Consider the following 16,479-nt stretch of genomic DNA (forward strand, 5'->3'; position numbering starts at 1 on the left):
CTGCAGATCAATGTTCTGGAGATAAGGGCAGTATTTCTTGCCCTAAAGGCGTTCCAGCCGTGGCTGAAAGGCAAACAGATCCGAATTCAGTCGGACAATTCCACAGCGGTGGCATACATCAACCACCAAGGCGGAACACGCAGTCGGCAAGCCTTCCAGGAGGTCCGGCGGATTCTGCTGTGGGTGGAATCCACAGCATCCACCATCTCCGCAGTTCACATCCCGGGCGTAGAAAACTGGGAAGCAGACTTTCTCAGTCGCCAGGGCATGGACGCAGGGGAATGGTCCCTTCACCCGGACGTGTTTCAAGAGATCTGTTGCCGCTGGGGGATGCCGGACGTCGACCTAATGGCGTCCCTGCACAACAACAAGGTCCTGGCATTCATGGCACGGTCTCAAGATCACAGAGCTCTGGCGGCAGACGCATTAGTTCAGGATTGGTCGCAGTTTCAACTGCCTTATGTGTTTCCTCCTCTGGCACTGTTGCCCAGAGTGTTACGCAAGATCAGGTCCGACTGCCGCCGCGCCATCCTCGTCGCTCCAGACTGGCCGAGGAGGTCGTGGTACCCGGATCTGTGGCATCTCACGGTGGGTCAACCGTGGGCACTACCAGACCGAACAGACTTGCTGTCTCAAGGGCCTTTTTTCCATCTGAATTCTGCGGCCCTCAACCTGACTGTGTGGCCATTGAGTCCTGGATCCTAGCGTCTTCAGGGTTATCTCAAGAGGTCATTGCCACTATGAGACAGGCTAGGAAACCAACGTCCGCCAAGATCTACCACAGGACGTGGAGAATATTCTTATCCTGGTGCTCTGATCAGGGTTTTACTCCCTGGCCATTTGCCTTGCCCACTTTTCTTTCCTTCCTTCAATCAGGATTGGAAAAGGGTTTGTCGCTCGGCTCCCTTAAGGGACAAGTCTCAGCGCTCTCTGTGTTTTTCCAGAAGCGCCTAGCCAGACTTCCAAAGGTACGCACGTTCCTGCAGGGGGTTTGTCACATCGTACCTCCTTACAAGCGTCCGTTAGAACCCTGGGATCTGAACAGGGTTCTGATGGCTCTTCAGAAACCACCCTTCGAGCCAATGAAGGATATTTCTCTTTCACGCCTTTCGCAGAAAGTGGCCTTTCTAGTAGCAGTCACTTCACTTCGGAGAGTGTCTGAGCTAGCAGCGCTGTCATGCAAAGCTCCTTTCCTGGTGTTTCACCAGGACAAGGTGGTTCTGCGGCCGGTTCCGGAATTTCTCCCTAAGGTGGTATCCCCCTTTCATCTCAATCAGGATATCTCCTTACCTTCTCTTTGTCCATATCCAGTTCACCAATGTGAAAAGGATTTGCACTTGTTGGATCTTGTGAGAGCACTCAGATTCTACATTTCTCGTACGGCGCCCCTGCGCCGCTCGGATGCACTCTTTGTCCTTGTCGCTGGCCAGCGTAAAGGGACACAAGCTTCCAAATCAACCCTGGCTCGGTGGATCAAGGAACTAATTCTCGAAGCCTACCGTTCCTCTGGGCTTCCGGTTCCATCAGGGCTGAAGGCCCATTCTACCAGAGCCGTGGGTGCGTCCTGGGCTTTGCGGCACCAGGCTACGGCTCAGCAGGTGTGTCAGGCGGCTACCTGGTCGAGCCTGCACACTTTCACGAAACACTATCAGGTGCATGCCTATGCTTCGGCAGATGCCAGCCTAGGTAGAAGAGTCCTTCAGGCGGCGGTTGCCCACCTGTAGGAAGGGGCCGTTTTACGGCTCTATTACGAGGTATTATTTTACCCACCCAGGGACTGCTTTTGGACGTCCCAATTGTCTGGGTCTCCCAATGGAGCGACAAAGAAGGGAATTTTGTTTACTTACCGTAAATTCCTTTTCTTCTAGCTCCAATTGGGAGACCCAGCACCCGCCCCTGTTCCCTTCGGGCTGTTGTTCTTTGTGTACACATGTTGTTCATGTTGAATGGTTTTCAGTTTTCCGAACTTCCTTCGGATTGAAATTACTTTAGACCAATTTATAAGTTTCCTCCTTCCTGCTTTTGCACCAAAACTGAGGAGCCCGTGAGGCACGGGGGGTGTATAGGCAGAAGGGGAGGGGCTTTACACTTTTAGTGTAATACTTTGTGTGGCCTCCGGAGGCAGAAGCTATACACCCAATTGTCTGGGTCTCCCAATTGGAGCTAGAAGAAAAGGAATTTACGGTAAGTAAACAAAATTCCCTTCATTGTCTGGTCATTTCTATTATATACAGCTGTACCACAGAATTGCTGCATACAGTAAATTTTACAGTCTCCTTTGAAGCTTGGCCCCAGGCAGGTTCCAATGAGCGCTGCTATGACAAGTATGGGGGTCTGCAGCAGACCCCCGCCCCAGCTGTCATAACAACCCATCAGTGGCCTACCATCACACCGCGGGTGGTTAGAATGGCGCACCTCCATGCCAGCGCATTTTAAATCCCGCTGTCTGGGTTTAGACAGCGGGATTTAACAGGTTAACAATCGCAGGCAGAACTCCGCTCTCCCCATGTTTGTTAGCGGCAAGTAATACACTGTCATTACCTGCTGGGTACAACCAGCCCCCTGCACACACTCCATAGACATGCAATAAAGCTGGAGTCAGTGGTGATGGCTGTGTATGAAGTCACGGAGCAGCCGGCACGTAATAGCCAAGGGATAATGGACCCCAATTCTGCTTTAAGCCCCAGGAACTGCCGGTCAGTGCTGCTGTAAAGATGGCGGCCCACGTATTTCAGTATAAAGCATCATCTGCTGATTTTACAGGAGAGAAGAGGAGGAACGGAGACGGCGGGAAGAGGAGGAGCGGCAGCGGCTGCTGCGGGAAGAGGAGAAGCGGAGAAAAGAGGAGGAGGAGAGGCTGAGGAGAGAGCAGGAGGAGAGGATGCGGGCGGAGGACGAAAGGTTTCGAATGGAGCAGCAGAAGTAAGTACTCCCATCACGAAGCAGATTACAGTACACTCCTCCTGAAAGGCATTAGGATATTCTTGCGTGAATCACTCGTGCAGGACTCCACAATATGAGCTGTAGTGGAAAGTCAGAGGGTGCATGAACCCCAACAACGGAGCCAACGAGCCCCTCAGTGCGCCATCACATCTTAATGGAAAAAACAAAGAAAATCTATCAAGCTACTAAATGGGTGCACGGCTCAGCGGGGGCATCAAGGGAAGATCGTGCATATGTGTCTCATAGACGTAAATCTATTTTTTTTTTTTTTTTTTTTTTTTTTTTTTATACAGGCAGCAGATAATGTCGGCTCTGAACTCGCAGACGGCGGTGCAGTTTCAGCAGTACGCAGCACAGCAGTACCCGGGGAACTTCGAGCAACAGCAGCTCCTCATCCGACAGCTGCAGGAGCAACACTACCAGCAGTACATGCAGCAGCTGTACCAAGTGCAGCTCGCCCAACAACAGGTAGACGCCTTGCACGGTCTCCCGAGCCGCGCTGGTCTTGGGGCGCACGGTCTCCCGGGCCGCGCTGGTCTTGGGGCGCACGGTCTCCCGGGCCGCGCTGGTCTTGGGGCGCACGGTCTCCCGAGCCGCGCTGGTCTTGGGGCGCGCGGACCCCCGGGCCGCGCTGGTCTTGGGGCGCGCGGACCCCCGGGCCGCGCTGGTCTTGGGGCGCGCGGACCCCCGGGCCGCGCTGGTCTTGGGGCGCGCGCACCCCCGAGACCATGTTCCCATATAGCAGGAATGCTGCGGGGTTTCTTTGTATGCCCACTGTGCACTAAAGACCCTGGTGAACTGACATCCTTCCTTGTTCTTACCTTCATGCTTTACACTGCAGCTTTGCTTCATTCTGTACAAATGGCTCTGCAGGAAGCAATGAAGAATGCTGATAAATAACATGGTGTTACCCTCATCGCCCCTTACAGGCGGCCTTACAGAAACAGCAGGAGGCGCTTTCAGCAGGAACCAGCTCCCCAGTCAGTTCTCCATCCAAGATGAGCATGGGAAGTATCACCGGCTCCGGAGAAGCCCCCTCGGTCAATGGACAAACCCACCCACACATAGACAGCGCCGAGACAGAAATGGAGGCCGACCCGCTGGAAGATCTGCTGGAGAATGGACCTAAAGGTGCGTCCTATTGAGAGCAATGGAGCGGTTTCTGTAGGGTCGGTCCATCTAGGAGACAACCCATGGACGACCATATACCTGGACATTGGGCTCTTGTCCCAAAAGGATAACGAGGCAGAGCTTCTGTGCCAATTCCTCCATGGAGTCGGGGTTTAATTTCGATCATTATTTTCCTCTTCTCTGTCTCTAGAGTCCACGCCGGTCATCGCTGCTCCATCCATGTGGACAAGACCCCAAATAAAAGACTTCAAAGAGAAGATCCGGCAGGACGCGGACTCGGTCATCACCGTGGGAAGAGGAGAGGTGGTCACAGTCCGGGTCCCGACGCACGAGGAGGGCTCCTATCTTTTCTGGGAGTTTGCCACAGATAACTTTGACATTGGTTTTGGGGTTTACTTTGAATGGACAGACTCCCCAAACACGGCTGTGAGCGTGCACGTCAGCGAGTCCAGCGAGGACGAGGAGGAAGACGAAGGTACTTGTACAATTATTACTATGTATTAATATAAATTGCGCAGTTGTTCTTCATCGATGGTGGAAGGATGAATGACCGGCTGCAGCAGGATCCTCCCCCCTTTGCCCTTCAGTAGGACGCTGATTAAAGGGTTTGTCTCCTCTTCAGGAGGGTACTGTTCTCATGTTTGTCGGGGGGGCAGCACGCTCCTGAAGACGACCAATTCAGGCCAACCGGCTGCAGCAGGATCCTCCCCCCTTTGCCCTTCAGTAGAACGCTGATTAAAGGGTTTGTCTCCTCTTCAGGAGGGTACTGTTCTCATGTTTGTCGGGGGGCAGCACGCTCCTGATGACAAATTCAGGCCAACCGGCTGCAGCAGGATCCTCCCCCCTTTGCCCTTCAGTAGTATGCTGATTAATGGGTTTGTCTCCTCTTCAGGAGCGCACTGTTCTCATATTTGTAGGGTGACAGCACACGCCTGAAGACGACTAGTTAAGGCCAACCGGTTGCAGCAGGATCCTCCCCCCTTTGCCCTTCAGTAGGACGCTGATTAAAGGGTTTGTCTCCTCTTCAGGAGGGTACTGTTCTCATGTTTGTCGGGGGGCAGCACGCTCCTGAAGACGACCAATTCAGGCCAACCGGCTGCAGCAGGATCCTCCCCCCTTTGGAAGCTGATTGAAGAGTCTGTCTCATAGTCAGGAGCGCACTGTTCCCCTGTTTGTCGGGGGGCAGCACGCTCCTGAGGACAGTTTCAGCTGCTAGGATGGTTGAGCCTCTGGCCCTAAACTGGCTGCACTTCGATGCCATCAGCAGAAGAGCTCTGCAGGAGGGAAAACAGCTGAATCTTGTAATCCAGCTTCAGAGCTCTAAAGCGAAGACTTGCAACCATAAGCATGCTCTAATTGCCTAATAAATACCGGTCACCCCTGATTAGACTGCAGAGGTGGTCGGTAACCCAGGCAACGAGTTGCAAACTATAGAATTTTTGGCATCCAGCTTCGCAGCGGTGCTCCCAGCCTCTAAAGTGAAGAGTTGCAAGCGTGCTCTACTTGCGTAAGAAAAAAGTCACCACTGATAAGACTGCAGAGGTGGCCGGTAACCTAGGCAACCAGCTAAAAAAAACTATAGAATTTTGCCAGAAGACTCTCTTATGCTTTTGTGAACCAGTTTCGTAGTCTGAACTCACTCCTGACATTTTTTTTTTTTGGTCTTTTCCTTACAGAGAACCCCAACAACGAAGAGAAAGCCAAAAAGAACGCCAACAAGCCTCAGCTGGATGAGATTGTGCCGGTCTACAGGCGGGATTGCCACGAAGAGGTGTACGCCGGCAGCCACCAGTACCCCGGCCGGGGGGTCTACCTGCTCAAATTTGACAACTCTTATTCCTTGTGGCGTTCGAAATCCGTGTATTACAGAGTGTATTATACTAGATAAAGAAAGGGGGAGGGGCCAGAAATCAGGGGGAGGGGCCAGGGCAGCGAGTCGATCACGTGTGCTGGATCCTTATCAGTGTCGTCTCCTCATCCCTCCCCGTCACATGGCGGCCGACACTAATAACAACGTGCTGTGACTTAACCCATTCAGTGGCACTGCGCTTGGTGACAATGAAAAAGGGGTTAAAGATAATTTGGCTGCGTCTGCACTTTCGGTTTTTGTTTGGTTTTTTTTCTTGCACCTGTTTGGAATTTTTAATTATTATTATATTTTATTCATGATCCGGTCAGGAGATGGATGCACGCGCATGAGAAGAGTCACGGGCGGCACTTTTCTGTTGGCCACCAGGGTAGCGAGCGCCCCTTTAAGGACTGGTGAAAGTCCACGTGTCCCCATCCTGTGCGGCGGGGTGCGTGTCATTTTTGCACCACGCTCAGTTAGCTCAGCGTTATCGCAAATTCTGCATCGATGGTTTTTTTTTTTTTTTTCCTCTGCATTAAAGCAAATGCAAAATGTGCTCTCTGGTATCAGCCCTCCGTAACGGGCAGGAGGGGGGGAGGGGTGGAAAGTTTCTTATCTGTTCTCAGTCTGATTTGTCTGATCTTGTACCATGTAAAATATGTAACAAATACGAGAAATGGTTTATAATAATAATAATCATATGGAATATTCTGTCCTGTGTGATCTGCAGTTCGGGGGAAACACTAAACCTCCTGCAATGCCACGCAGCAGAGCGTGCGACAGTGCGGGGTGGGCTGAGAAGCGAGGAGGAAATCGGCAGAATCGGGATTGCAGCTCCAGAGGTGTTATTAGCATTATACCGTATTTCTTCAGCGCTCTATTGGGAGACCCAGACGATTGGGGTATAGCTACTGCCCTCTGGAGGCCACACAAAGCACTACATTAAAAGTGCAAGGCCCCTCCCCCTCTGGCTATACCCCCCCCCGTGGTATCACGGGTTCTCCAGTTTTAGCTTTGTGTGCGAAGGAAACGCAAGGCTGCCAAGGCAAAAAGGGCTGTGTATACTGCGTGTGCTGCATGTGGGGCTAATCTACCAGCAGGCTCCGATGACCCCCATTGTGTGCAATGCTCCGACCCGGTGCTGCTTCGCCAGCCGGAGTCAGGAGAGGTAGTGACCCAGGCTGAGACGCTTGTAGGTTCTGCCCCGGTGACAGGGACAGACTTTGCAGTTTTTGCTGATAATATGTCTGTGGCTATGGCAAAAATCCTTGAAACCCTGCAATCTATGCATGGGGCTCAGTCTTTGGGCACGGCGAGGCCTCTGTCCTCAGGTCCCCCTCACTTGGAATGTATCCAGCCCACAGGGGGGTCCCCGGCTTCACAGGCCGAGGATTATGACTCAGATGATAGCCCCAGCCACCCTAAGCGAGCTCGCTGGGAAAGACCCTCGACGTCATCACACTGCTCAGGGTCTCAGCGCAATCAGTCTCCCTGTGATGTGTCTGATGAGAGTGATCAGGAATCCACTCCTGGAACCCCTCTCAACCTGGATACCCCTGATGGGGATGCCATGGTAAACGACCTTATCTCAGCCATCAATAGGCTGTTGGATATTTCTCCCCCAGCCCCTTCAGCAGAAGAGGCGGCTGCGGAGCAGGAGAAGTTTCGTTTCCTTTATCCCAAGCGTAAATTGAGTGCTTTGTTAGATCACTCTGACTTCAGAGAATCAATCCAGAAGCACGACGCTCACCCAGAAAGGCGTTTCTCTAAACGATCTAAAGATACGCGTTTCCCCTTCCCCCCTGAGGTGGTCAAGCGCTGGACACAGTGTCCAAAGGTGGACCCCCCGATTTCCAAACTTGCAGCTAGATCCATAGTTGCAGTGGAGGATGGCGCTTCACTTAAAGATGCCAATGACAGACAGATGGACCTTTGGTTAAAATCTGTCTATGAAGCTATCGGCGCGTCGTTTGCTCCAGCATTCGCAGCCGTATGGGCACTCCAGGCTATTTCAGCTGGCTTAGCAAAAGTGGATGCTATCATGCATCCAGCAGTGCCGCAAGTGGCGCACCTTACCACGCAGATGTCGGCGTTTGCGTCTTACGCTATCAATGCGGTCCTAGAATCTACCAGTCGCACCTCAATGGCGTCCGCCAATTCGGTAGTTTTGCGCAGAGCCTTGTGGTTAAAGGACTGGAAAGCAGATGCTGGTTCCAAAAAATGTTTAACCAGTTTGCCTTTGTCTAGAGATAGACTGTTTGGCGAGCCATTGGCTGACATCATTAAGCAGTCCAAGGGTAAAGACTCCTCTTTACCACAACCCAGAACAACCAAACCTCAGCAGAAAAAGTGGCAGCAGAGGTTTCAGTCCTTTCGAGGTTCGGGCAAGACACCATTTACCTCGTCCAAAGGGACTCAGAGGACGCAAAGAAACTCAGATTCGTGGCGGACTCACACGCGCCCCAAGAAAGCAAATGGAGGTACCGCTTCCAAAGCGGCTACCTCATGACTTCCAGCCCCTTCCCTCCGCATCGCCGGTCGGGGGCAGGCTCTCCCGCTTTTCCGGCATTTGGATGTCACAGGTCAAAGACCGGTGGGTGACGGACATTTTGTCTCGCGGGTACAGAATCGAGTTCAATTCTCGTCCTCCAGCTCGGTTCTTCAGAACCTCCCCACATCCAGACCGAGCAGATGCTCTGCTGCAGGCGGTGGACTCCCTAAAAGCGGAAGGAGTGGTGATCCCAGTCCCTCCTCAGGAACAAGGGCAAGGGTTTTACTCCAATCTCTTTGTGGTTCCAAAAAAGGACGGCTCGTTCCGTCCTGTTCTGGACCTAAAACGGCTCAACAAACATGTGCACGCCAGGAGGTTCCGGATGGAAACCCTCCGCTCTGTCATTGCCTCAATGTCCAGAGGAGACTTCCTTGCCTCAATAGACATCAAAGATGCTTATCTCCACGTGCCAATTGCTACAGAACATCAACGTTTTCTACGTTTTGTGATAGGAGACGACCATTTTCAGTTCGTAGCTCTTCCATTTGGTCTGGCGACAGCCCCACGGGTCTTCACCAAGGTCATGGCGGCGGTGGTAGCAGTCTTGCACTCTCAGGGACACTCGGTGATCCCTTACCTAGACGATTTATTGGTCAAAGCTCCCTCTCAGGAGGCATGTCAGCACAGCCTGAATGCTACGCTGGAGACTCTACAGTCTTTCGGATGGATCATCAACTTTCCAAAGTCGATCCTATCACCGACTCAGTCACTAACGTATCTTGGCATGGAGTTTCATACTCTAGCAGCGATAGTGAAGCTTCCGCTGAACAAGCAGCGGTCACTACAGACAGGGGTGCAATCTCTCCTGCAGGGCCAGTTGCATCCCTTGCGGCGCCTCATGCATTTCCTAGGGAAGATGGTGGCAGCCATGGAAGCAGTTCCCTTTGCGCAGTTTCATCTGCGCCCACTTCAATGGGACATTCTCCGCCAATGGGACGGGAAGTCAACGTCCCTGGACAGGAAAGTCTCGCTTTCCCAGACGGCCAAGGACTCTCTACAATGGTGGCTCCTTCCCACCTCATTATCTCAGGGAAGATCCTTCCTGCCCCCATCCTGGGCAGTAGTCACGACAGATGCGAGTCTGTCAGGGTGGGGAGCAGTGTTTCTCCACCACAGGGCTCAGGGGACGTGGACTCCGCAGGAGTCCACCCTTCAGATCAATGTTCTGGAGATCAGAGCAGTGTATCTTGCCCTACTAGCCTTCCAGCAGTGGCTGGAAGGAAAGCAGATCCGAATCCAATCGGACAACTCCACAGCGGTGGCATACATCAACCACCAAGGAGGGACGCGCAGTCGGCAAGCCTTCCAAGAAGTCCGGCGCATTCTAATGTGGGTGGAGGACAGAGCATCCACCATATCCGCGGTTCACATCCCAGGCGTAGAAAACTGGGAAGCAGACTTCCTCAGTCGCCAGGGCATGGACGCAGGGGAATGGTCCCTTCACCCGGACGTGTTTCAGGAAATCTGTCGCCGCTGGGGAGTGCCGGACGTCGACCTAATGGCATCCCGGCACAACAACAAGGTCCCGGCATTCATGGCGAGGTCGCGCGATCAAAGAGCTCTGGCGGCAGACGCCTTGGTTCAAGATTGGTCGCAGTTTCAGCTCCCTTACGTGTTTCCGCCTCTGGCGCTCTTGCCCAGAGTGCTACGCAAGATCAGATCCGAGTGCAGCCGCATCATACTCGTCGCTCCAAACTGGCCGAGGAGGTCGTGGTATCCGGATCTGTGGCATCTCACGATCGGTCGACCGTGGTCACTGCCAGACCGACCAGACTTACTGTCCCAAGGGCCGTTTTTCCATCAGAATTCTGCGGCCCTGAACCTGACTGTGTGGCCATTGAGTCCTGGATCCTAGCATCTGCAGGATTATCTCAAGGAGTCGTTGCCACAATGAGACAAGCTAGAAAGTCGAATTCTGCTAAGATCTACCACAGAACGTGGAAGATTTTCTTATCCTGGTGCTCGGCTCAGGGAGTGTCTCCCTGGCCATTTGCATTACCCAAGTTTCTTTCCTTCCTGCAATCGGGGTTAGAAAAGGGCTTGTCGCTCAGCTCCCTTAAAGGGCAAGTTTCGGCACTATCCGTGTTTTTTCAGAAGCGTCTAGCACGTCTGTCTAAGGTGCGCACGTTCCTGCAGGGGGTCTGTCATATTGTGCCCCCGTACAAGCGGCCGTTAGATCCATGGGATCTGAACAGGGTACTAGTTGCTCTCCAGAAGCCGCCCTTCGAGCCTCTGAAGGAAGTTTCCTTTTCTCGGCTGTCGCAGAAAGTGGCGTTTCTTGTTGCGATCACATCGCTTCGGCGAGTGTCTGAGCTGGCAGCTCTGTCATCCAAGGCTCCCTTCCTGGTTTTCCACCAGGACAAGGTAGTGCTGCGCCCCATTCCGGAGTTTCTCCCTAAGGTCGTATCCTCTTTTCATCTTAATCAGGATATTTCCTTGCCTTCGTTTTGTCCTCATCCGGTTCACCGGTATGAAAAGGACTTACGTTTGCTAGATCTGGTGAGAGCACTCAGAATCTACATTTCCCGCACGGCGCCCATACGCCGTGCCGAGGCACTTTTCGTCCTTGTCGCTGGTCCGCGCAAGGGGTTGCAGGCTTCTAAAGCCACCCTGGCTCGATGGATCAAAGAACCAATTCTAGAGGCCTACCGTTCTGCGGGGCTTCCGGTTCCTTCAGGGCTAAAAGCCCACTCAAACAGAGCCGTGGGTGCGTCCTGGGCATTACGTCACCAGGCTTCGGCTCAACAGGTGTGCCAGGCAGCTACCTGGTCCAGTCTGCACACTTTCACCAAGCATTATCAGGTGCATACCTATGCTTCGGCGGATGCCAGCTTAGGTAGAAGAGTCCTGCAGGCGGCAGTGACACCCCCGTAGGGGAGGGCTGTTTTGCAGCTCTAACATGAGGTATTTCTTTACCCACCCAGGGACAGCTTTTGGACGTCCCAATCGTCTGGGTCTCCCAATAGAGCGCTGAAGAAGAAGGGAATTTTGTTACTTACCGTAAATTCCTTTTCTTCTAGCTCTTATTGGGAGACCCAGCACCCGCCCTGTTGTCCTTCGGGATGTTTTTTTGTTGTTTGCGGGTACACATGTTGTTCATGTTGAACGGTTTTTCAGTTCTCCGATGTTATTCGGAGTTAATTTGTTTAAACCAGTTATTGGCTTCCTCCTTCTTGCTTTGGCACTAAAACTGGAGAACCCGTGATACCACGGGGGGGGGTATAGCCAGAGGGGGAGGGGCCTTGCACTTTTAATGTAGTGCTTTGTGTGGCCTCCAGAGGGCAGTAGCTATACCCCAATCGTCTGGGTCTCCCAATAAGAGCTAGAAGAAAAGGAATTTACGGTAAGTAACAAAATTCCCTTCTTTTCGGTTTGTAAGACACACTTTTTTCCCCTCCCAAACTTGGGGGTGCATCTTACAACCGCATATGGCTTACCGGGGCAGCAGTGGTGGCGCAGGGACGGCAATACTGCAGGCTCGTGGGGTGTCGTGGCAGCAGAGGGTCGGTGATACTGCAGGCTCTTGGGGTGCCGCGGCGGTGGGCGGCGCCATTGATCTGCGGGCTACTTTGAATCGCCCGCAATTGACTAGACGGACTTCAAGAAAATGGCCGTGGAGGCGGTGCGTGTGCAGCAAGGACTCTGCGGCCATTTTCTTGACGTTTATCGCATCAATCTCCACGTGCGCCGCTTCCGCAGCCATTTTCTTGAAGTCCGCTGGCAGATCAATGGTGCTCTCTGCTGCGACACTCCACAAGCCTCTGCAGTATTGTCACACAGTGACCCTCTTGAGCTGCGACACCTCCTCCTCAGTGTCCGCCGATAAATGAATGACACTGCACGCTCGTGGGGTATCGCTGGCCCTTATAGACTGCGACACCTCCTCCTTCGAGCCCGCAGCATTGCCCACCCTGCCTCCTGTGACCTCCTCCTCAGTGTCCGCCGGTAAATCAATGACACCCCACGAGCGTGCAGTATCGCTGACCCTGCTACACTGCGACACCTGCTCCTCCTCCGAGCCCGCAGCATTGCCCACCCTGCCTCCTGTGACCTTCCTGAGACGTACTAGGATTATAAGACGGACCCTCGTTTTAACAGTAAAAATTATTTGTTCCTATTTTCCTCCTTCAAATTTGGGGTGCATCTTATAAAAGTACATAGATTTTACCCGTAAGATGCTGCAGCACACCTCGTCACCGTTTAGAGGGCAGTTGTCTGGCTGTGGTGACACTACAACTCCCAGCATGCCCCAACAGCTTCTTCAGTTTGACTTGCACTAATATATTATTTAATTGCCGGGTTTTCTATGAAGGCGTCATGTCCGATGAACTGGATGACGGCAGGAGACTGTCTCCTTTAGTTGCCTGATGACAACCTAAGGCAGCCATATTGGTCATCACCCAAATTTTACCAGAAGCTGAAGAGTCGGGTGGAATCAGCCCCTTCAATGTAAAATGTACAAACTTAGATAGGGATTGTAGACCGTAGGGATCAGACTGTCACCTTTAAAGGGTCCGGTATGCATTGTGCGGCAGCCATCTTATCCACGTGTCATATTATAAGGCACAACACAGGGCGGGATTTGGATTTTTGCTGCCCGCAGAAATGACCCTGCACATCCCCTTTAACAATGTAGTTATAGACTGGATGATCTGAAAGATTGGATAGGCTTTGCTGCAATAATTCAGATGTGAAAGTTTGCAGTTTTGCCTGGTATGAATGTTCAGCAATCTGCGATGGGGTACGGTTCCACTTGCGCATAGCTTGTGATGCAAGATCATGCGTACATTGCAGTGCGATCGTATAACATGCGGGCGCAGTGCGATGTTTCACACGCTCCCATAGACTTGTATGGGGGGGGGGAGAAGCCAAGAATCGCTGCCAAACTCAGCATGCTGCGATTCATTCCACTGTGGCATGAGAAATCAATCGCAGATGGATAGTTTTGCATTAGTGACATCAATCCGATGTTTTATCGCAGTACACTCGCCGGTGCAAAACGCAAGTAGGAACTGAATCCTTATAGTAAATAAATTCTCTTTATAAAGTGGTTTTTTTCCTAATACAAGAATCATTGCGCTGCCTGCAGGCACCACTCCAGAGGCATGTGTTCTATATATTTACAACCCTTGGTGTGTACACAGAGCTCCCCCTAGTGGTGGTGGCTGCAGGCAGTACATCTGTTAGAAATCTGACATATTAATAAATTCACATCTTTGTACAACTTGGGAGTTAAAAGGTGAATCTGTCACCAGGAAAAACACCTACATATTACATCTTGGGTGAATTGCAGTAATATTGAAATTGGCCACATATTAGTCAATCATTCCTGAAAAGTGTTGTACCCATTCGAGGACATTACCTATGCGGTAACCCCCAGGGCATCTATACTTCACATGTCACCGGATCCTGCCGTCTGGTCCAAGAGGGAGACTAGAGCTGCCGCAGATTTTTGGCATCTTTCTGGGGTGTCTGTATCCTGAAAAGTTCCCCTCTTTAGATTCCGAGATGAATATTTTCACAAGTCATCGGTTTATACTGTACATAACATACATGGATATAGGCCGCACCGCCTGCCAGGGATGGACGTTTCCCCCCTTTATTGCCCCCCCCTTTTCTTGTCTCGTTGCCTTCCAGCTCTTCGGTTATACAGTACAAGTGCAATTTAAAGGAATAAAATCTCTCGAATCTTTATTTAATAGCGGCGCTGATCCGGTTCTCTGTATATTTCCTCTACTTTGTGATATCGGTTTGTTGGAAGGACGTGTCTTACACTGTAAATTTACTTCTTATAAAATAATAATTACGTTTATCCTCATTAAAGATGGAATTCTCTGCTTTTTGATTTTCTTATGATGTAAAACTGCCTGAGATTATTCATTACCGCGCACAAATCGCCCCACGAGCGGCCGCAGGGGTTGTTTACTTTTATAGAATGCCATTAGAGAGAGTATTTAAAGGGATTGTTCACTTTTTTTTTTTTTTTAACACTACACAACCTTGACTGTTCTCTTCCCCGATTTCCAATATCCCTTTAGAAGCCTGGTCATGTGCCCCTTTTAGTTTCTATGAACATCCTACATATAGGTCCCATCCTGGTGTCATTGGGCTGTAGTGATGGACTGATCACCCGGCCAAAAACAACTATTGGGGGGTGGTTGCAATTGTAGGACAAGAAGTGCAAAGTCATACAAACCCAAAGACGTCTGGTGCTGTTCCTGGAAGAAAGCTGCTGTATTTTTGTAATGAGTCGAGGCATCCGGGTGAACATTTATGTAAAGGTTAGGTTTCTCTGTACCAAATTATTTCATAATTGCATCAACGTTCAAAATCCCGTGTGGATGCAGCTTTTATATGATACATTTCTGGCTGTTCAAAGACACCACCAGAGGGCGCTCCCTGCATCCGGTATATAAATAGTAGGCAGAGCTCCCCCTTGTGGTGGCTGCAGGTTTATGTAGCTCTACAGGGAATTGGATCTTTGTATTAGAAATACTAAGCACTATAAAAAAAAAAAAATGGACAATGACTTTAAGAAGATTGAAACTAATTAAATTGATAAGTTTTATTGTAAATGACAAACGTAGATGAAGAGATTTGGACCAGTAAGAGGCAGTTGGAACAGAAATAGGAAGATTTTTGTGCACTCACAGTAAAATCTTTTCTTCGGCGCTCCATTGGGAGACCCAGACGATTGACGATTGGGTGTATAGCTACTGCCTCTGGAGGCCACACAAAGCATTACACTAAAAAGTGTAAGGCCCCTCCCCTTCTGGCTATACACCCCCAGTGGGATCACTGGCTCACCAGTTTTCTGCTTTGTGCGAAGGAGGTCAGACATCCACGCATAGCTCCACTGTTTAGTCAGCAGTAGCTGCTGACTATATCGGATGGAAGAAAAGAGGGCCCATATAGGGCCCCCAGCATGCTCCCTTCTCACCCCACTTGCGGTTTGTAAGGTTGAGGTACCTATTGCTGGTACGGAGGCTGGAGCCCACATGCTGTTTTCCTTCCCCATCCCCCTGAGGGGCTCTGAGGAAGTGGGATCTTTCCGGCCACCAAGCCCTGAGGCCGGGCTCCATCCACAGACCCATAGAACCTGCTGGATGACGAGCGAGGTACCGTTCAGGGACAAGGCCCTGCAACATTAAGGTACTCTGTGTCCCCGTATGGCAGGCACGCACACTCCAGGCTTGCTGGGTGTGCTAGTGCGCCGGGGACTGAAGCGCTGCGCGCTGGGGTTATAGTCCCTACAGATTACTGGGGGATTTTGTTGTGTTGGGGGACTGCCGCGCCGACCGCCCCTGGAGCGGCGGCGCAGCTGAGACTTGTAGTGCGCCGGGGATGCGCCGACCGCGCTTTTACGGCGGCGGCGTTTCTAACTCTAGTCCCCGGCTTTTGCGGCCTAGCTCCGCTTCGTTCCCGCCCCCACCCTGTCAATCAGGGTAAGGGAGAGACGCTGTACAATCGTCAGCGCCGAGGGCTGGAGCCTTATTTACATGCTCCAGCCCTCTCACTAGGCACAGTGGGACGCAGGCTTCCCGCTCTTTGTCTGTATACGCCCAGGGCCCGCCCCCCCCTCCACAGGACGCCGGCAGCCATTCCTGCATGCAGTCTGGCTGGAGGAAGGACACAGGCTCTGGGAGACTCAGACTAGGGATTTCTGGCGACCACACACCCGCGTTTAGCGGGCGGTAAGCAGCACATTAGTGCTGGCCCCACTTGTGCCACAGTGTTATATTGGTGTACTTTTTACTGTACCAGATATATATATATATATATACTACACTGGACGGTCGCTTCTTGGCTGTATACCCTGTATTGCTCTGAGGAGACAACAACATGTCATCCACAAAACGCAAGGGTGCCAAGGCACGGGCTGTATACACTGCTTGTACAGCATGTGGGGCTAATCTACCGGCAGGCTCCAACGACTCCCATTGTGTGCAATGTTCAGTCCCAGTGGCACTTCGTCAGCCAGAGCCTATGATGGTAGTAGCCCAGG

General features: G+C 51.7%; 1 protein-coding gene across 1 annotated transcript in view; it reads left to right on the top strand.

Moving 5' to 3' along the window:
- The window catches only part of ACBD3 (acyl-CoA binding domain containing 3), a 38,591-nt gene extending 31,799 nt beyond the window's left edge, over positions 1 to 6,792 (top strand). The window contains exons 4-8 of the mRNA XM_075339067.1: positions 2,764 to 2,922; positions 3,237 to 3,411; positions 3,873 to 4,074; positions 4,265 to 4,549; positions 5,751 to 6,792. Coding sequence (XP_075195182.1) covers positions 2,764 to 2,922; positions 3,237 to 3,411; positions 3,873 to 4,074; positions 4,265 to 4,549; positions 5,751 to 5,962 — 1,033 coding nt within the window. The 3' untranslated portion in view covers positions 5,963 to 6,792. The remainder of the gene's footprint in view (positions 1 to 2,763; positions 2,923 to 3,236; positions 3,412 to 3,872; positions 4,075 to 4,264; positions 4,550 to 5,750) is intronic.
- The last annotated feature ends 9,687 nt before the right edge of the window (positions 6,793 to 16,479 follow it).

The sequence above is a fragment of the Anomaloglossus baeobatrachus genome, chromosome 3, assembly GCF_048569485.1.
Source record: "Anomaloglossus baeobatrachus isolate aAnoBae1 chromosome 3, aAnoBae1.hap1, whole genome shotgun sequence".
Lineage (NCBI taxonomy): Eukaryota > Metazoa > Chordata > Amphibia > Anura > Aromobatidae > Anomaloglossus > Anomaloglossus baeobatrachus.